The sequence below is a fragment of the Quercus suber genome, unplaced genomic scaffold, assembly GCF_002906115.3.
Source record: "Quercus suber isolate HL8 unplaced genomic scaffold, Cork oak 2.0 scaffold_25, whole genome shotgun sequence".
NCBI lineage: Eukaryota > Viridiplantae > Streptophyta > Magnoliopsida > Fagales > Fagaceae > Quercus > Quercus suber.
The window spans coordinates 1,258,945-1,279,725 of record NW_027069490.1 but is presented as its reverse complement, the minus strand read 5'-3'; the positions used below and the strand labels follow the sequence as shown (position 1 = coordinate 1,279,725).

The window sequence follows — 20,781 nt, the reverse complement described above, 5'->3', positions numbered from 1 at the left end:
GAAACAAATGTCCACACATTAATTGAAAGGCATTGCTAATTGCATGTAAGAGTTCCATAAATAAATCCTTCTTTTTTTTAACTAGACAACTAGCCAGCCTAAAATGATAAAATGGGATTCGCCAAGATTAGGAAGTGGATCACTAATTAGACCATTATATTATGAAATCAATGGTTGTCAATTGTCAAACATGTAGCTCTCAGTAGTTAGTAAAATGGGGTTGAACCTAAGATTAGGAAGTTGATCAATACGCTGAGATTAGGAAGTTGATCATTAATTAGACCATTAAATTATGAAATCAATGGTTGTCAATTGTCAAACATGTAGCTCTCAGTAGTTAGTACTTAGTAAAATGGGGTTGAACCTAAGGTTGAAGTCTCTGCAGGCAAGGAAATCTCAAATCACAATAAAAGTTAATAATAATACAGGGAATAACTGGGCCATCGAATATAGAGTTTAGACCGCTTCTTTTGTTTTCTATGCGTTCCCTAAATTAGTACACGAGCTTCCGTACACATGATGACACGAATACACATACATATCACATGGTTGTAGCCTGGAGGCTTATAGCCGACGTTGATGTCTAATTCTAACATTTTATTTTAGTGTTCATCTGGGATAGTTTAAATTTATTGATTTATTTAACTTAAACAAATAAATTATATTTAGATTTAAAATAATAAAAAAACTGTACCCAACTCAACTAAGTCAAATAAGCTAGTTCCTTCACAAAAAAAAAGTCAAATAAGCTAGATAATGAACCACGCCAAACACATATGTTAATTCTAAAAATTTTAGTAAAAGCCCAAAATGGAAGCATTTGGTTAACAATCACTATTTTTATGTCAAATTGATTGTTACGCATTTTTTCCCTTGCCTTTTTCAATGATAGAAACCTATAGTTAAAACTTAAAACTCCTTTCAATCCCTATCGTATCTCAGATAAAGCAATAAATGATATCATCTTAAAATAGCGGGGAAAATGAATATTTTGGAACATTTTCTATTTGTCAATTCCTTTTTAGAAAGTCATATAATTTGAATTAAAAATGCTTGTTAGACATTTGCATTTTACCTTCTTGAAATTAAATTAATATTTTTACAAGTTACATACCAAATTGTTAAAAACTACTAGTGTAAATTATGTGTATTGAAATGAAAATCCAAATAAATACCAGCAACCTAATTACAATAAGGTGTAATTTTTTAAATTACATATTGATAAATTGAAATCAATTCAAAACCTTGTTTCTAAATTGTAGTCTTTACCACCACCTTGTTACAAAAAATTGTAGTGTTCCCCCCACAAAAATAAAATAAAATAAATGAAGCATCCTAAAAATTAATGAATTTTGCGATATATAGTTGAGCATATTAATGGAATAATGGTATTCCTTCCCATAAAGTGTGCCTAGAGACATACTCTAGAGTATTATAATGATCACTTTCAAGGCCGTAAATTGGGTTCACCATGATGTTTGTTGTTAACAATAAAAGTGAGCAAAAAGGTGAGAGGTGTTAATGATTTCAATGCTATCATTATCACTCTAAAATAATTCAAACTTAATAGACAACATTTGAATTTATTTTGGTGCAAAAAAAGAATTCAATATCAAAATAAGTGGATTTTAATTAACTCAATTAGTAATATATTTCTTTCTCAAAAAAAAAAATTAGTAATATATTTTATAATTGAATAAGAAATTTGATATTCGATCTTTACCTACACAAAAACCAATTGATGTTTTAGTCTAATAATAAAAAGTAATCATCAAGAGAGGTTGTCATAAGTTAAAATTATCTCTAAAAAGATATATCAAAATGAAATCATTGCCGACTAAAATGACCAATACTTACTTACTTATTTAGCTTTCTTTTTTCTTTTTTTCTTTTATGAGAATTACTTATATTTTTTGATTCAGTAGTTGAGAGATTAAAAGTGCATACATTTGAAACTCCAAAAGATACAATTTAGTTACAAAACCCAGATCATACTAATTTCATATTGGCTTTGCAATTTGCATGATTTGAAACAAAAATCCCATCAGCCTGAAAAGTGAAAAAACCAAGAAAGCTGAAGCTGGTCTGTTTAGTCGTAGGAGTAGTAGGAGGGTAGGACCCAGGATAATACCCCGTGACCAAATTCAAGAATTCCAATTCCCTCTGCCCACTAGAAAATGGAAATTACAAATCCCGTGAACTTCAAGGATTTACAATTCCGCGTTTATTATTATCCACAGCCACAACCAGAAGCGAACAAATTCCATAAGAGTGACCAAAGAACAACCACTCTGTGACACGCACACATCTCTTACCGGATCCTTTTTGGTCGACACGTCACTAATTTCACTGACCGACAGACTAACGCGGCTGTCCGGGCCCCACTTTGGTCTCATCCTCGTTAAACAATATTATATTATTTTTATATTTTACAGTATGTGCCAAATTGATTTTCCATCATCGTCGCATGCGATTTCCCATCACTCAACAGTCCAACGCATTATATAAATCTCTACACTTTGTATTCTTCAAATCTTTCACTAAAATAAGGTTTTATCATTCCGTAACCATTTTTTTAATTGTATTTTATTATTATTTATTTTTAACCAACTTGGTAATTTATTTTGAAGCATTTGTTCATCTCAGGTAGGTAGAACAGAAGGTTTTCCTATTCTTAGCGAGTTTCTATAAAATTCTTTAATCTATTTACTCCTACATTATTAACCTGCTGAATTTTTTTTTTTCAATTAATATCGTTTAACATATTATCTTCCATTAAGTGATATACTTTTTTCTCTGAGTTTGATCATTATCTTCCTTTTAAGTGATATACTCTTCTCTCTGGGTTGATCTTAATCTGCTTCTTTCTTTTTTTTTTTCAATTAATACCGTTTAACATATTATCTTCCTTTAAGTGATATACCTTTCTTTTTGAGTTGATCCTAAATGAATTTTTTTAGAAGTTGAACTTCAATTTTCTATATTCCAATTTTTTCCCCAAGAAACAAAAATGTTTTTTTTTTAATATTAAAGTCATACCACCTTTAAGTACTCGTAAATGATATTATAGTTCATGCGTTAGACTAGTGGTACCAATACCCTTTCATGGTACTTATTATTATTATTATTATTTTAGAAAGTTTCAACATATAGCGTCCGCTCATAATAATAAGTTTTTATCATCAGATCAAGACATCAATCAATTTATCTCTCTTATATAGAAAAACGCCTTAAAATCTTGGAAACTCTAAGTGCTAGACCCTCCTGTAAGGAAAGATCCCTACTTTGAAGGAATTTCGATTTGCCATTCACCACTATATAAATACCAGGCCTCCACTGTTCTCAAGTACGTAGAAAATCCCTATGTCTCTAACTAAAGAGTTCACATAAATTTCTCATTCACTAACTTGACATTTGGAGGTTTTTGGCCGTACCATATCAGTGCCTTTTGTTTAATCCCTTTGTTCTTATTTACAAGTATCCATTGGAGCGACTTGGAGCCTATAACTTACTAAAGATTTTAGCACATCACAAGTAAACAAGATTGAGAATAAGAATACCTGTACTCATGTTTAGGTTTGAACTCCACATTATTTTTATTTACCTATAAAAAATAAAGTTAATAACATTTAAGGCATTTTTGACTTTCAACCAAACCTAGCATTAAATTGGGACATAGAGAATCTTAACTTTAAATAAAGTAAATAAAAAGTTGAAAAAAAATTGTGTTTATTTATGATTTAATGCTCGAAAAGTATAATATTTAGAACATCTGTATTTATATAATAATATAAAATAATAATTGAATTTTTGTTCACTTAAAAAAAAAAAAAAAAGGCGATAGTAATTTTGTTTATTCAATATCATAAGTAACAACGGAAAGAAGAAAGGAATGGCACTATTTTGAGCAAAAAAAAAAAGCTTCTAAAAACTTACATTTTTAATATCTAATTCTAATAATTTGTGTCTATATATATATATAGAGGTTGGTTTGAGTTATACCTTACACTGTCTAATAACTTGTTATAAAATTTATATTTTAAAAATTCTATCGTTAAATTATATGTTCTATATGTTCTTACTATTCGTGCCAATTTTCATATTAATTAGATATTATTTACCATTCGATCCATAAGCTCACATTTTGTGCATTATTTTAAATTACAAAAACTTGAATTTAAACAATTGATTGATAACATGACTATTAATCTTTGACCACCTTAAAAATTTGCAAGCATGGAAAATATATGAAGATAATGTAATCTAATGTAATTTTTGTCAAAATTCACATATAATTAAAAAATATTGAGTGGTATAACATTATTTCAAGTTACACCAAATGTCATTTGAACCAATCTCTCTCTCTCTCTCTCAATCTATATATATATAGCGTAACTCTAAGTAATGTTATACTACCCAATACCTTATTAATGAATTCATATTTTAAAAATTACACCATTAGATTATATGTTTTTTTTTTTCTTAACATGCATACTAATATTCATGTCAATCAGTTATTATTTAATCCATAAACTCATATTTTATTCATTATTTTAAACTACAAAAATTTGAATTTAAACAATTGATTGATGACATGATTATTGATATTTAATCATCTCAAAATTTTGCAAGTATGAAGAACATACGAAGACAATGTGATCTAACGGTGAATTTGTTAAAACTTGCATTCAATTAAAAAATATTGAGTGATGTAACATTATTTAAAGTTACACTGAACCCAACTATATATATGTAGGGTTATTGGGCTCGAAAGTCCATCATTTGTTTGTGTTATGAGTCTGTAGCCCAATCCGAGGACAATGGGTAGTTCGAGAAGAAGAAAAATTTATTAGAAAAGACTGTTAGTAAATAGAAGTTAGCTTTGACCATAATGGCCCAAGAGGGTGGGTGAGGATAAATATATCCTCGGCTGATTGATGCCAAGGTCCGAAGGAGTAGTCTATTGCTCAGGGTGATATTCCAAGAAGTCTTGTTGGAGTTGATAAGTATCGTGGAGATATCAGATAGGAAGGTGCCCTAAAATATCTAAGAGGAAAGCTACTATCTCTGCATTAAATGCACTGCAGCTAACTCTTTGGCCGCATTAATGTAAAGGTGATACCTGAACAGTGTTGTTTTAGCCTTACAGCTACTACATGGTGACTTAGGAAAGGGGTTGATGGGACAAGTATCAACACCAACCCTCTAGCATGAATGTGTAAGGTGGGAATGAAATGAAAGACAATATAAAAGAATAAGGTGGCAACAAGAACAAGGATCGGAATTCAAGAGTAAAATACTGTAGCATTCATTAACCAAACTTGAGAATAATACATAAGAACAGACCTCCTCGGATCTCGCCGAGGATGATTTTTCTATAATACAAACATTTTTCTTTTCATTATCTTATCATTTGAACCCATTATTGTGTTCGTTTGATTAACTAAAACCCAGTTTTCCAACCCATTCTCTATAAATTTATTATTTTGGGCTTTTTGGACCTAAGTCCATCAACATAGTGGGTTAGGAGCCTAAATCCGGTCCTTACAATATATATATATATATATAAACATATATTTTTTTTCAATTTGGTTTTTAGAGTTACGAATAAAATTAATTAAAATATGTTAGATTAGGTTTAATCTTATAAAAAAAAAAAGACTATATTAGCTTAAATTGATTAAAACTTATCTCCTTTTTCGATAAAGGAAATAAAAATTAATCAAATTTTGATTATATGTGAACAAATTATAATAAATTAAATATGTTATTTTTAATAAATAATTTATTTAATTTATTTGTTACTCTTATTTTTTAAATCTCAATTACTCCTATTTTAATTAAATGTGTATCAAATGCAAATATTTATCCGACTTCTATCAGTTGCTTTGTAAATGACGCTAAGTCTATTGTTAGTTATATTTAAAATCATTCATCTCTCGTACTAGGAGGCAAGACAGTGATTAGTTCATGCCTTAGCAAAAAGCGAACTAGATTTTTTTTTCTTTTGCCATTTTGTATGGAATCTGTGGGGGAAAAAGGCCCAGTCTAACGTAGTGAGCCTAGAGCCCCATGTGAGAATTGCTGTGCGTCCGAAGAGAAGGAGAGGTAAGGGCAAGGCCCATTTGGAAGAGGGACCCCTAAAAAGAAAAGTGATTACAATCCGAAGAGGTCGCCTTCTGTCGAAGAGATGTTATTCCTCTGACGTGAATAGTACGGATCAATTGAACGTATAAAAGGTCAAAATGATCTTCCGAGGACTACTCCTAATCAAGATAAGCTCTGAGTATACTTGGAGACGATAAGGATGAAGAAATATCTAAAGAGAAAGCTGCTACCACCGTATTTAAGGCTATGCAGCAACTTTTCTAGTCGCATTTATGTGGAGAAGAGTCCTGAACAGTGTAACCTCACCTACCGCTACTCACACAGAGTTAAAGGAGATGCTTGACGTGACATATACTCAAGTAGGCTCACGGATGAGGTACAAATGGACGATGGAGATGAGGAGAAGGGAGGATATATAAAGGAAGGAGGCTCCTGAAAAAGAAGGAGGAAAAAAAAAGGAAGAGTGAAGAAAAAGAAAACTTTACTTTAGCTCTAAGAATTGTAACCGCTATATGATCAATGATATGCCTCTTCGGAAACCAAGTCATTCCCTTTTTTATGAGTAACTTCATGTTGGTTTATACCTATCGATTATGATTAATTGTTGTCAATTCCATAATCAACTTAACTCTTTCACTCATTCTTTACAAATTCATTGTTCTGGGCTTGGTCCACAAATCCTAACCCTACAGAATCCATTTCCTTAGACATTCATAGTATTTTTGTTTTTGATTTTGTAGTTGTGAATAAAACCTTGCTGATTTGATCCTTAAATATATATATATATATATTTATTTATGAAACTTTATCCTACTACACTATTGACTATTAGTTTTGAACTTTCGGGTTTCTCAAAAAAAAAAAAAGTTTTGAACTTTCAACATAGTACATACAAAAGACTAATAATACATTTTATTAGATTAAAATTGATTAATAATACAATCAAGCCAAGAGTGTGATAGCTCAACTAATATTTTGCTATTATTTTCAAACTCCAATAAAATTTTATAAAATCTTATAATAGTTCAAATCTCCCTCCATAAACTATTGAATATTTTTATTAAAAAAAAAAAAAAAAAAAAACACAAGTAACATGGGAGTATCTAAAGTGGGAAAAAAGAGAGAGTAGGGGTTGGCTTTTGTGTTGCGCCTAGTAGGACGATTTGTGATCCAGGCCTTGGCAATTGGCATGATTACCGCGCAGTAATTAAGGTTGAAAATCTGTCTTACTCGTAGATCCTCTGCCCTTTTGAATCCAAAAGCCACAACATTTCGTCTCCACGAGACCACACACCACCGACAGAGAAAATCATATAAAAGTGTTTTACTTTTATAAATTGGTTGCTACACACAGATTTTGGGCTAATTAAAGACAAAGAGTTACCTTTAAAAAAAAAGAAAAAGATACAAAGAAAAATTTGAGTTTTTTAATTGAGTAACGATAAGACACAAAATTTCATAGATTTTTTTTTTATAAGTTCAAGATGTTAAGTTAATATTACAGCAGTATATAGTTATATGAACTACATCAATAAATACGGCAAAATAATTGTGAAAATTCTTAGTATTTATCAATTATTTGTTATTTTGTTACCACCAATGTGCGAGTGCCGTGGAAGTATTAAATGACCCACCGCGAGCTAGTTAATGCGTAATGAGTAATGGACAAGGAGTGTGTGAAATGTGGAAAGAGAACTAACTGTAAATAGAATATTTAATACACCAAAATAAATAAAGAAACAGGGTCACAATCCGTCAAATTAGGCGCAAGTCAAATGTGATCCAAATACCAATCTTTTAAAGTCTTTCACTATTATATGATTTTATTAATAAGTCTCTCTCTCTCTCTCTCTCTCAATTCAGATCTACCATTTTAACACTATCACTCACATACATACAAACGTCCATCACGCTAGCTAGCCAGCAAGGAAAAATAATTCCCATCGTTTTTTTCCCTATAGAAACAGCAAACAGGTCGGTCACTTTGGTTGTCTTTTTATATAAGAGAAAGCCGTACCTAATCCCAAAACACGGTCAATAATAAGTCTCGCAATCAAATAAAAATGTTACTATTACAATATTTTTATAATAAGTTCGTAATAAATTCTGAGTATTCAGTTGTTATTTTTAAACATTTATCAGAATTAAATTGTTCTAAGAGAAAGAGACGTGCCTAACGAAAAATGGGTCGGGGTCTATTTCGTTGGGCCTTCCTTTTCTATCTCTCTCTCTCTCTCTAGGAAATGAGATTTGGGTCTGAGTGTCATAACTCATAAATAAAGAGAGAATTTACAGTTGGGTTAGAACTCGAGAACACAACTGGTGAGAGAGATCGCGTGTTTAATAAGAGACTGGTAGAGTGTACATTAGTAATTAACGTAATGGTTATAAATTACACCACTACTGCACTAGAAAAGTGCAATTATTTCGATCTTTCACATTTGTTATACTGTGATACGCAATTTTAATAGTTATCATAATTAAAAAAATAAAATAAAATATTAGATATTAGATAATCATAAAAAAAATTAAAAAAAAAAGTTTCCAGTGTTCACGAGCCCTGTCGTGATTGGATCAGTACAAAATCTCTTTGCTCTCACACTGTGTTCGCTCTCTCTCTTTGCTAACTGCTAAGCATTGAGTACAGTGGAAGAGAGAGTGAGAGAATATAGAGAAGCAGTTGGATTAGGACTGATAGCTAAATAAAAGAAAAGAAATCTACAGAAGTGTGTGTGTGTGTGTGTTTTTTTTTATCGTTCAGCAATTTTCACACTGGTTTTTAAAGGGCTTTTCTTTGCTCTATCACAGCTTTGCCACTCATTCAACAAGGTAGTGTTCGCTTTTCAAAAAACTTTGCTTGATTTGATTTTCAAAAGATGCATTGCTAGTTTGTGATACCCATTGAATTGATCTAAATGGGATTTTGTTCGTTTATGAATAGTGAACCAAAATTAAATTTTTTTTTTTGGAAGAAAAATAAAAGTGGAGTTGAGTTGGCCTTTAGTGGTCACTTGGGGTTACAGAACTCACTGAGCTTATTTTGGTGTTTTGTTGAATGGAAATGTATCTGCTTTACTTTCCCTTCGTTTTCTCTGAATCCCAATTACGCTTTTGTTACCATTTTTGGGTTCTGTGAGTCTTTTACTTTATTATTAGGAAAGTTTTCTTCTTGTTTTTTGATTCGGGTTTGTGGGTTTAGTATTGTAAATTGGATGGACAGGGCTTTATCCAAGACTAAAATTTTCCTTAAATTCTATGTTTTAGACTTTTTGAGTTTTACCTCAGTTGATTAGAAACCAGTTCTGGGTTTGCATGCTTTTTAGGATTTAACTCGTTTGAGTGAAAAAAAAAACATATCTGGGCATCTTTGTTTCATAGGTTTAACTGGTTTTTCATTAATTTTGAGTGTGGGCTTCTCTGTTTCTTTTCATTCTGTGAACTGTGTTTGAGTGAAAGACTTTTCTGGATTTTGTTTTCTTCACAGGTTTTATTTTGTTGCAATTTTATTGTGGTGGGGTTTTCAGGTCAGAGGATGTCCAGGCCTCTGCATAGAGGTGTATCTGGAGGAGTACGACTCTCTGGGAGCAACAATGATTTGTGGGACTCTCAAATGAAAGATAGAACAGAAAAGGAAGACTTAGATAGAAGGGGTTCTGATCAAAGTATCCTATCTGCGAAGTCTCCTTATCATCTACATCTCTCAGATAATTCTACTCCCAAAAATGGTATCTACGAGAATGGTTTTGCATCTGATTCATTGATCAGTGGAACTCCGAGAGGTCGGCACAAATTAGCAATGCTGCTTTTGAAGTTCAGTCTAATATCGATTGTAATTCTTGCTCTCACTGGATCTTTTTGGTGGACGATTTCTATTTCTGCATCGTCGAGGGGTCACATATTCCACGGTTATAGGCGACTCCAAGAGCAACTTGTTATAGATTTGTGGGATATTGGGGAGCTTTCTCTTGGTTCCTCAAGGTTGAAAGAGTTGGAATTCTGTGCTGAGGAGTTTGAGCATCATGTCCCTTGCTTCAATGTCTCTGAGAATATCGCTTTGGGTTATACGGATGGCAATGAATATGACCGATTTTGTGGGCATGGATCGAGGGAAAACTGTTTGGTTCTTCCACCTGTGAAATACAAAATTCCTCTCAGGTGGCCTACTGGAAAAGATGTCATCTGGTTTGCAAATGTTAAATACAATCCACAGGAGATAATGTCCTCAACAGTGACCAGGAGGTAAGAAGAGTCTGTTATTAGCAACTCTCTTTTAATATGAGCTTTAAATTCTCCTTGATCTTTATCTAATTTATCCATTTCATGTATATGCAGGATGATGATGCTGGAGGAAGAGCAGATCGCATTCCGTTCAGACTCTCCCACGTTTGATGGAATTGAAGACTACTCGCATCAAATTGCAGAAATGATTGGGCTGAGAAATGAATCTAGCTTTATACATATTGGGGTAGGTGGTCATTTACTTTTTGTTAGAATCTACACGTTAAACTTGTTTTTTGTTTAATTATTTTGGTTGTCCATCTCCATCATCTGGTGAGTGTTCATATCATTTCAACTATATCCCTTTAGCCTCATCATGTATGTAATTATAATAAACTGGTGAGGTCCAAGCCAAACTGCCACCCTGGATGTTAGGATAGACCTTTGGAAAAAAGAAGAAGAAAGAACCCCTCTTACAATCAAATAGTGCAGCTTGTTTAGGCATGTATCAAATTTCGCCTCTGTCCTGAAAATGCAACTCAGGAGATGTGGAGTCTGAAATGTTTCAAGCGTATTATAACTTCATGGTACCCAATCCCAACACGATTAGAAATTCTGTAGCAATTGCATGACATCATTGACTGCTTTTATCAGTTTCTTTGGTGTTATGAAGCTTTTTATCCAGGTTGTTGTCTATTGTTTGATTTATTATGTCTGTCAAATCATCTTAGGGTTGCTTTATTACAATTTTGACACAGAAGCTAGCTTCATAGAGTTACATAAAGATCTTTCTCCAGTATATTTATTGAAGCATTACATTTTCGACATCTTGATGAATATTACATATATATGCAATTCATTTGTTATTATCCTTCTGAATTCTGATGTGCGCTTGTGGTCTGATTCAACCTACACCAATTTTCTGAGACTTGACTTGTACGTTGCCTTCCCTGTCTGAAATGGTGACAGAACATGATGAGCTCCTAAATTTTGCAGGTTAGAACCATCCTGGATATAGGATGTGGATATGGTAGCTTTGGAGCACATCTCTCTTCCAGTCAGCTCTTAACTATGTGTGTTGCAAACTATGAGGCTTCGCGCAGTCAAGTTCAACTGACTAGTGAAAGGGGTCTTCCTGCAATGATTGGTTCCTTTACTTCAAAACAGTTGCCATATCCGTCTCTCTCTTTTGATATGTTGCATTGTGCATGGTGCGGCATTGATTGGGCCCAAAAAGGTATCGGTACTTAAAAATTAAATGTCAAAGTGATGTTAAATTAAGGACATAATTGAGCAAACATATATATATATATATATTCTACAAAAAATGGAGTAAATATGTTTAACTTTATCCACAAAGGCAAACATGCTTCTTCCATATTTTGCCTTTTGTTTTCACCTGTGTCTTTTCCTTCTGTATATTTCAGTCTGTTCCAAATAGGATTCTAGATTACTAGTGCCCAAGTTACTATGAAATTAATTTGAAAAAGAAAGAGATCTTTTTTATTGTTTCACCTTTTGAATAAAATATATTATGTAATATCTGCCTTCATATTCTTTTCTGCGAGTAATTAGTAGGTGATTTAAGGCATGCCAGGTGGATTTTTTTTGTTTTTTATGTTATTGAAGTGGTGAACATACTAAGGCATGACATAAAGCTTAGAATTCCCAAATGATTAAATCATCAAATGCCTAACATAATGAAAGATTTGTGAATAATTTGTATTCCATACAATACTACTATCTGTCTGTTTTGAATATCATGTAGTAAAGACTTTACAGATTTGAGATGTTTTAACATTTTTGCATTAAGGCTTATTTAAGTATTACTTTTGAAAACCAGTCATTTTGATATGCCAAAAACTAATTTGAATTAATCTTCGAATGATGACTAGTACTCTAGTTCTCTATTCACTTGGGTAAACTGTTGGGTCTTAAGTTGGTCTTATTAACTGCATATTCATTTGATGTGGTACAGATGGTATTTACTTGATTGAAGTTGATAGATTATTAAAGCCTGGCGGATACTTTGTCTGGACATCACAGGAGAACAAAGTTCAAAGAGTAACTCGTACCAAAGAGAAACAAAAAATTACGGCAAATTTAGTCCATAGTTTTGCAGAGAATCTTTGCTGGAAGATGTTATCAACGCAAGAAGGAACTATTATTTGGAAAAAGACAAGTAAAAAGAATTGTTATAGTTCACGGTATGGCTGCCAACATAAGACACACACCTCTATATATGTATTAGATCTGTATGTAGGTGAATATAGATATAATGAGATTTATATATCATAGAGTATGGGTGGTTTTGTGCATAAGTTAGAATAGTCCTGAGTCATAGTATTACCTGCTTGTTTTTATAGGAAGTCCTCATCGGGCCCTTTGATATGTAGCAAAAGCCAGGATGTTGAAACTCCATATTATCGACCACTCCAAGCCTGCATTGGGGGGACACAAAGCCGCCGATGGATTCCTATTGAAGAGAGGACAACCTGGCCATCAAGGACCAACTTGAACAAGAATGAACTTGCATTATTTGGTATTTTTTATATTCTTGCACACAGTTTGGAACAGCATGCAAATGGCAAAATAAAAACCATGTAGGATAAAAAAAAAATTGTCTGTAATATTCTTTGTTGTATTATATGTTAATATTTAAATGTTTGGTCAGGTTTGCACCCCGAAGAATTTGCCGAGGATACTGACAACTGGCAAGTGATGGTCCGTAATTATTGGTCTCTTCTGTCACCATTGATATTCTCTGACCATCCAAAGAGACCTGGTGATGAGGATCCTTCACCACCTTATAACATGCTTAGAAATGTACTAGACATGAATGCTAATTTTGGTGGTTTCAATGCTGCATTATTGAGAGCCAAGAAGTCTGTGTGGGTCATGAATGTGGTCCCTACAAATGGACCGAACTACCTTCCCTTGATCATGGACAGGGGTTTTGTTGGTGTATTGCATGATTGGTAATGTAACCTTCTTCCTACCATTTTTCTTTCAGTATAAATGATAGATCTTGGTATTCTTGCTTGACCTGGAATCTCAACTAAATGTTATTCTATTGCTCCAGTCCTTCATATACATGCAAGGATAGTATATCAGGTTAGTTAGTTTAGTCAGTGAACCCTGGAGATAAATTGATCCAAGTTACGTGTTTGCTGTCCCCTTCCAGATATCTTTTCAATTGGCTGTCTTGTTCCAGGAACTTTTATTTAAAAATTTATTAGGTGGGTCATCTTAAACAGAATGGATAAGTACTAACCTTTTTGAAGGGGGCTTGTCTTTCCAATCCTTCTGTTGAACTTGGCTGGCATTACATGTCTACTAGTGAAAGTGTTGATTGGGAAAAAAATTTACAGTTACTTTAATTTGTAGGTGGTTACCTGCCAATTCTATAATTCAGATATGTTTGGTGAGAATTTTAAGGGTACTTAGTAATAGTATCAGTATAGGGGATTTGATTTTTAGCATTCAAATAATTTGGAGCTTGGAGTTAGTTGGGAGTTTTGGCGAACCATGTTACCGAAAATTATAAAGTAACTCTGAAAGAAGTTATGCATTCTAAGGATATACTATAATAACAGAATACGATTCAAGGATCCCTTGAAAACTCAGCACTGTTGCAGAATGATCTTTTTGAGTAATATAGAATTATAAGGAGCTAACTTGGTATCATTTGCTTCACAAAGAAGTTAGCCACTGTATTGTACTTTTATCTGGTTATTGTAAATAATTTATGCTTTGACCTTGTATATATAATAATTCTATTTTCCTTTCAGGTGTGAAGCCTTTCCAACATATCCTAGAACTTATGACTTGGTGCATGCAGCCGGACTGCTATCCCTTGAAAGTGTCCAGCAGCGCCGTTGCACCACACTTGATCTGTTCACTGAGATTGATCGAATACTTCGTCCAGAGGTACCAAACCATATAATTCTCTCTTTTAGTTCTATATATAATCATTATGCATCGATTGCCTTATTCTTGAAATAAACCTTTAATGGCCGAGGGCGGCGCAGAAAAATCATTAGTGTCCATAGATATATGAGAGATTGCATAATAAAAACAATTTTTTCCTCATGGAGCCCCCCATAAATCTACAACACCATTTTTCGTGTGCCTAAATTTATTCAATTTGCACTTTGATGTCATTTTATTAACCTCTTCTATGAAATGTGTCAAAATCATTTGAATGGTGTGATATACATGGACTTGAGTCTCTGTTGTCTTATTTCATATTACATCTTCTGCAACTTTACATGTTACTTATGGTAAGAATAAGAGGTAGGCTGACCACTAATAGGAAAGATACATCATACTGACTGATCAGAAACGGACATATATGCTGGCTGCTTGTTGCAGTAAAGATTTTTTTTTTTTTTTTTTTTCAATAAATGCACTTAATTATATAACAAACAGCTTTAAAAAAAAAGGTACAAACATATGAATAGCAATTTTACATGTTCATACTTGATTAGCAAATATCTGTTTGTTTATAATCAGTCATGAGTTATATGATTCCTAAAGTCTCACAAATCTATATTGGGGTCTAGCATGGAAAAAAAGGAGATCCTAGACAAATTCAATATCTAGCTTTTTTAAAGGCTGTGTTTGAAAACCTCATGAAATCGAATTATTCAATTTGTTTTAACTTAAAAACAAAAAAACAAAAACCCCCCCCTCAATTCTAGAGTAATGCAGCTAGAGAAAATCAAAACCCTGAAATATGGTTAATAAATGATTGTCCAGAGTAAAAGAAACCCCAGATGGTTTGAAAGGATTGGTTATAATTATTATAAATGCCACAAAAAGACAATATGCACGTAATGGTTGCTGTGTTAAATTTCTTTTCATTTGCTCTATCATGTTAAATATGCTGATATAATGGTTGCTGCAGGGTTGGGTGATAATCCGCGACACTGCTCCCCTCATTGAATCAGCAAGAACTACAATAACACGGCTGAAGTGGGATGCACGGGTTGTAGAAGTTGAAAGTAATAGTGATGAGAGACTTCTTATCTGCCAGAAACCTTTCTTTAAGAGACAAGCTAAGTAATTATGAGATATCAATGGGAGCCCAAGAAATTAGATCATAGAATCCATATTCATTTTCTGGACGTTAATTAATCATCATAAAGCTCCGCCATAAAAGGTGGATTGAGAATTTTTGAACAGAAAACAGAGAGAGAAAGAGAAGAGTCTTGGTGGAATTAACCACAACTCCTATGGAGCCGTAAGGCTTGCATAGGGCCATGTAATTACGCAATTGAGGTGCAGAGCAAGTCAGAAATATAGGATGAGATTTAATTTTTGATTTGATGTTTCATTATAACTATACAACCCCATGATTAAGATTGTGAAGATAATTACAGAATAAGCAGATGTTTGCTGTAGTATATAAGCTACTTGGCAGTGTATTATTTTTGTGAAGGAATTAGTTTTTCATGTTGTGTCTTTTTCTTCTTTAGCAAAGATCAATTACGTTCATTGACATACTAATTCATGCCATTCTATTATACTTCACCTTCTTAGCCTGTCTTCATGATGCTTTCTACTTCAGAAGTATACTTGTCTTGACTGGCGATTAAATGCGGTTCCCTCACTCTGTAGTTGGATTGGATAAGAAAGAAAAACTTCAAGTTGAAGCAAAACTGTGTTCTTTGATCGCGTCAGTAAGTGTTCAAAGTCGATGCCACGAGCTTTATAATATAGTTTGATTTGAAGAATGTAAGAATGTCCAAAAGCTCACGTGCCTTACCTCTAATACAATGGAGCAGACAATGTGGATTTATAATTCAACTGTGATGAGGATGAGTGGTAGATGGATTTACCAGCAAAACCGAGCGAACACTTGCACCAATACACAAATTTAAACCTTCCTAGTTTCACGCAGTTACTACTGCACCTACTTCCAATCTGCTTCCAGCAATTTATGTCTCTCCATCGTAACTCCTCGTCGTTACTAAAAACAACAATCACACACAGCCTTACGGATTTAATTAGGTCTCTCCTCCTCTAACCTTGCTGAGACAAGAAATTGAGCTCTAAATCGGAGATGCTTTTTGACGTGACTACTACTGCTTTCGTTCAATTATCCATGTAGGTAAAGGCATGTTCGTGAGACTATAGACAATGTTTGATTGAATTTGTAGCGTATTTATAATATAGTGGATCATTTTGTAATTTGGTCGCGTGTAATTTTCAATATACATTTTTTATGAAAGGGCAAGTTATCACTTATTAATTAGAAGAGTTAGTCCACCACGCATAACTGTTACTTTTTGTATTTTAAAATCAAGTATATACATATTGAGTGTATAATTATTTATAACGAAAGTTGTCTTATAAGAAGACAAAATAAAAAGATAAGAATGAAGTTTAACATGTCATTGTTTACAAAGTGATCATCCACCGATGATACAATTTATAAACAAATGTCTTTGTAGTAAAATAATACAAAAAATATAACAATAATGGCTATTGATTACTTATAATCTTTATCTTGCACTTGTTGATTACCGTTCTATAGAGGTCTAATTGTAATAGTTGAGGAAAAATCCATTTAGGATCAAACCGAGGTCACTAACTGAGGAAGGAGGGAAGTAATTGAGAAGAAAAGCTCGGTTAGGCAAGGAAGAAACACCTATGAAAGAAACAATAGTCACCTCCGCATTAATTATCCTCATCTACCAGCACCCACTCAGCATTAAATGTTGAATGACCCATTTGAATAATAGAGTAGTCTATTATAGGCCTACCACTTCAGTACTTCCCCTTAACATGGGCAAAAGGAGGTGGTGGGACAACATCCCATTACCCCCATCATCCATTAATAGGAAGCTTGTATAAATACTCACCCCATACCTCAACGAAAGGGAGATAGTGAAAAAGAAAAAGGTAGAACAAGCCTCAAGAAGGGGAGTGGTGAAATAGGAGTTAAAGAGCTAGGGCCTGAGTATACAAGGAAAGGGAAGAGAGAGACTGTAGTCTTGTAGAGAATTTTCAGAAGAGGGAGAGAATTATCTTTATCATAAATAGGGAAATTTATTTAAGTTCCTTATTGTAAATTCTTTTCATTAAAAAAAAAATGTTGTATAGTTTTTCTTCTCAATTTTACCAGCTACAAATTTTGATTATCTAAATATAATTTAATTTAGAGCAATATTATATTAGAATTATGTTTTAAGAGCTAATTCACTAGCATTATATATAAACCCTTGCTAGATCAATCCCAATAATCCGACCTTAGCTCAGTTGGTAGAGCGGAGGACTGTAGTGGGACCAAAACCCGACTGGTATCCTTAGGTCACTGGTTCGAATCCGGTAGGTCGGATTTTTTTAAAAGTTTCAGTTTTAAGTTTTTTGCCAAATCTCAATCCCACCTGTGCCTTTTCGCTAAAACAAAACACATAATATGAAAGCCTCTCTCTAACACTCTCTCAGTCGAATCCAAAATTCAATGGCTTGGCGCCTGGTCCTGACCAGAACCAACACCAAAACCCAAACTCTAAACCCCAACTCAAACCCATTCCTCTCACTCTTCTTCACCTCCCCGTTCTCCACTTCCTTTCTCGTCACCAAAACCCCCAAAAAGTTCAAGAAAAAACACAAGCGAAACAAAGAATCCCCACGCACAAAACGCGTCCAATCCAACCCAAACCTAATCCCCCACTTCGAGCGCATCGTCGAGCGCGACTCCTACTTCCGATTCGCCACCAAATCCAAGACCTTCCTCTCCTCCCAACCCGAACACGTCCTCCGCCTCGACGACGCCGGCAAGCTCCACCGCGAGCTCGGCTTCCCTCGCGGCCGCAAGGTCGCCCGCTCCATCCTCCGCCACCCTCTGCTCTTCCAAACCTACCGCCACACCGACTCCAAGATGTGGTTCGGGTTCACCGACTTAATGGAAGACCTGCTCCTAGAAGAGCAAGCCATTTTCAATTCCATGGAGTCCCAGCGCGTCGCCACGGTTCGGAAATTGCTCATGATGTCTGTTAACAAGCGCATTGCTTTGAGCAAAATTCACCATTGTAGGCAGATTTTCGGGATTCCTGAAGATTTTCGTGACCGGGTTTTGAAGTACCCGGATTTTTTTCGGGTTGTGGTTGAGGGAGATGGGAGGAGAGTGCTTGAATTGGTGAATTGGGATCCTTCTTTAGCTGTGAGTGCATTGGAGATGGAGTTTATGGTTGACGAGGATAAGGCTAAGAGGGCATTTAAGTTTCCAGTGAAGCATGGGAAGGATTTGGATTTGGATTTCGACGATTCCCGGAAGCTTAACTTGTTGAACACGCTTCCGTTGGTTTCGCCTTATTCGGGGGATGGTTCGAAGCTGGATGTTTGGACATTGGAGGCGGAGAAGTATAGGGTGGGGGTTTTGCACGAGTTCTTGAGCTTGACATTGGAGAAGAGGGCGTCTATACATCACATTGTGGAGTTTAAGGAGGAGTTTAGTTTGACTAGGCATACTTATCAGATGCTTTTGAAGCAGCCCAGAACGTTTTATTTGGCGGGGACCGAGATGAACTGGGTTGTTTTCTTGAAAGATGCTTATGATGAAAATGGGGTTTTGATCAACAAGGATCCCCAGGTGGTTTTCAATGAGAAGCTGTGTAGATTAGCTGAAATGCAGGAAATGGAGCCAGGTTTTTTGCCTCTAGAAGAAATGAATTATAGATAAGAGTTTAAGCTATACGAGTGTACTTGGATTTTGTATCAATCAGTCAATGTTGGGATTGAGAAGGTTCATTCTTAGGTGCTTTGCTTTTACTAATAAAGTAGAGCAGACCAAGGAAACTCAATGCATTTTAGTGTTGTAGAAATGTAAGGTATAAAGGATTGGTCCTTGAAAATTTTTGTTTCCTGTTTTTTTGTATCAATCTTCTGGAAAATTTATGTCATTTCTTAGTTATATACTTATATCAATTAATGGAATGCAGTAACTTATTGTTGCTTGCAGCTGAGTTTAATTCTCCTTTTCCTGATGTGAAACTTTTTTATTCTCTATTTTAAAGGCTTTCTCAAATTTGAGTTCCATTTTGTTGGTTTTGAGTTGGGGCATCACATTATGGCTGGAAACAGTTTATGTATAATTTTTAACTCTGTATCTTCTACTAAATCATGTATAGTTCAATGTTGTTTTAGTGCCAGTAATGTCTTATGTCATTATGGCATTTTATGGCAATTAGGATGAACCTATGGCTGTAAACTTGTAATGCCCTTGACTATTCGTGCTTGAAAATCACCCCCAAGTTCCAAAGAAAAATTCATATAGCATTGATCAATCAAGTTTTTTTATTGATGATTGACAGTTAACACACAACAGTTGACAGAATTAAACTATAGCAAATGAAAAGATCTACTAGGAAGTAGGATCCATGTATGGGCAATGACACAGTGTCAGCGAAGGTGTTTACAGGCTAGGCATTCACCCTACGAGGACTACACGTGTATGGTTTGTTTTTCTAGCACTGTGGTTTTATAGTTCATTTGTTTTACTCAAACCTTTCATTGATTATGAAAATCCTTCATTCATGGTCCATTGTCCTTTGATTTTAATCTTTGAGTTTGTTTGACAACTTTTAAAGTTTAAACCTTTAGCGATAAGTTAGTACTAGAGAACTGGTCTTTAATGCGAAAGAATATGTACCAGTCATATGTTCTGTAACAGCCAGTGCATTCTGAAAGAAAATTTTTTATGGTGCACTAGTAGATGACTAGAACTTGCATGAAATGCCTTCATACCTCTCAAATTGAGTTAATACTTTTTTTAAAGCATAAGGTTAGAAAATGTGTTAATAATAAGGGGAGGAATAGTTTCTTCTTTCATATGAAAATTTAGTTGTGGCAATCTTGACAAAACATGGACCAAAAGATTAACCCCTTAATCCTCCTCTATTTGAACTTTGTTAGAATGGTTTGAATTATCAAAATTCGGTGGCTTGATATTCAACCAAGCCTAAGTTGGCAATCCAACAACGAGCATGAGTGAAGAAATATTATACACCTACATCACACTTGCATTAAACGTTGTAGCGTTGTTGAATGGCTTCTTGGCCGAAATTGTTTACTTCTATTGGCAATAGAAGTCTTGCCATTATTTTCATGTGATGAACCTGTTTCAACTCTGGCTGAACCTCTAGATATAAATAGAGGTGGAGCAAGAGAGATAGGCGTAGCAACTAAGTGAGATAGCTTCTTCTGTGTGTGCACACCAGAGATAGGAAGCTAGAGTGTTTTGCAATTCTTGTCTAAATACAATAGAGTGTTCTTTATTTATTTGAGAGAGACCCAAGGGTGTATTTGGGGTTTGGCTTTGTGAGAGTGCCTTGAAGCTATTGTTGTAATCTCCAAAATCATAGTGAAACTTTATTCTGTTGCCACCTGTGGACTACGCATATTGCCAAACTGTGTAAAATTTCCTGTGTCATATTTTCTCCTCTC

General features: G+C 34.2%; 2 protein-coding genes and 1 non-coding gene across 5 annotated transcripts; all 3 read left to right on the top strand.

Annotated features, from left to right (window-relative positions):
• The first annotated feature begins 8,676 nt into the window (after positions 1 to 8,676).
• LOC112026061 (probable pectin methyltransferase QUA2) lies at positions 8,677 to 15,783 on the top strand. Of its 3 annotated transcripts, none has more exons than XM_024058739.2 (9): positions 8,677 to 8,937; positions 9,633 to 10,347; positions 10,441 to 10,573; positions 11,323 to 11,563; positions 12,305 to 12,533; positions 12,693 to 12,868; positions 13,001 to 13,304; positions 14,118 to 14,256; positions 15,236 to 15,783. In XM_024058739.2, exons 2-9 carry the CDS (start codon positions 9,641 to 9,643, stop codon positions 15,392 to 15,394), a joined length of 2,088 nt encoding a protein of 695 aa, XP_023914507.1. In that variant the 5' UTR covers positions 8,677 to 8,937; positions 9,633 to 9,640; the 3' UTR covers positions 15,395 to 15,783. The 3 variants fall into 3 exon arrangements, with proteins under 3 accessions (XP_023914507.1, XP_023914508.1, XP_065623187.1); XM_024058740.2 differs by having other exon boundaries at positions 9,593 to 10,347; XM_065767115.1 differs by lacking the exon at positions 8,677 to 8,937 and adding an exon at positions 8,960 to 9,240.
• A 1,794-nt stretch (positions 15,784 to 17,577) lies between these two features.
• On the top strand, positions 17,578 to 17,671 carry TRNAY-GUA (transfer RNA tyrosine (anticodon GUA)). The gene is made up of 2 exons: positions 17,578 to 17,614; positions 17,636 to 17,671. It is a non-coding gene; the product is annotated as a tRNA-Tyr (tRNA).
• Positions 17,672 to 17,703: 32 nt separating this feature from the next.
• LOC112026060 (protein WHAT'S THIS FACTOR 1 homolog, chloroplastic) lies at positions 17,704 to 19,312 on the top strand. The gene has a single exon (XM_024058738.2). It carries the CDS (start codon positions 17,798 to 17,800, stop codon positions 19,016 to 19,018), a length of 1,221 nt encoding a protein of 406 aa, XP_023914506.1. The 5' UTR covers positions 17,704 to 17,797; the 3' UTR covers positions 19,019 to 19,312.
• The last annotated feature ends 1,469 nt before the right edge of the window (positions 19,313 to 20,781 follow it).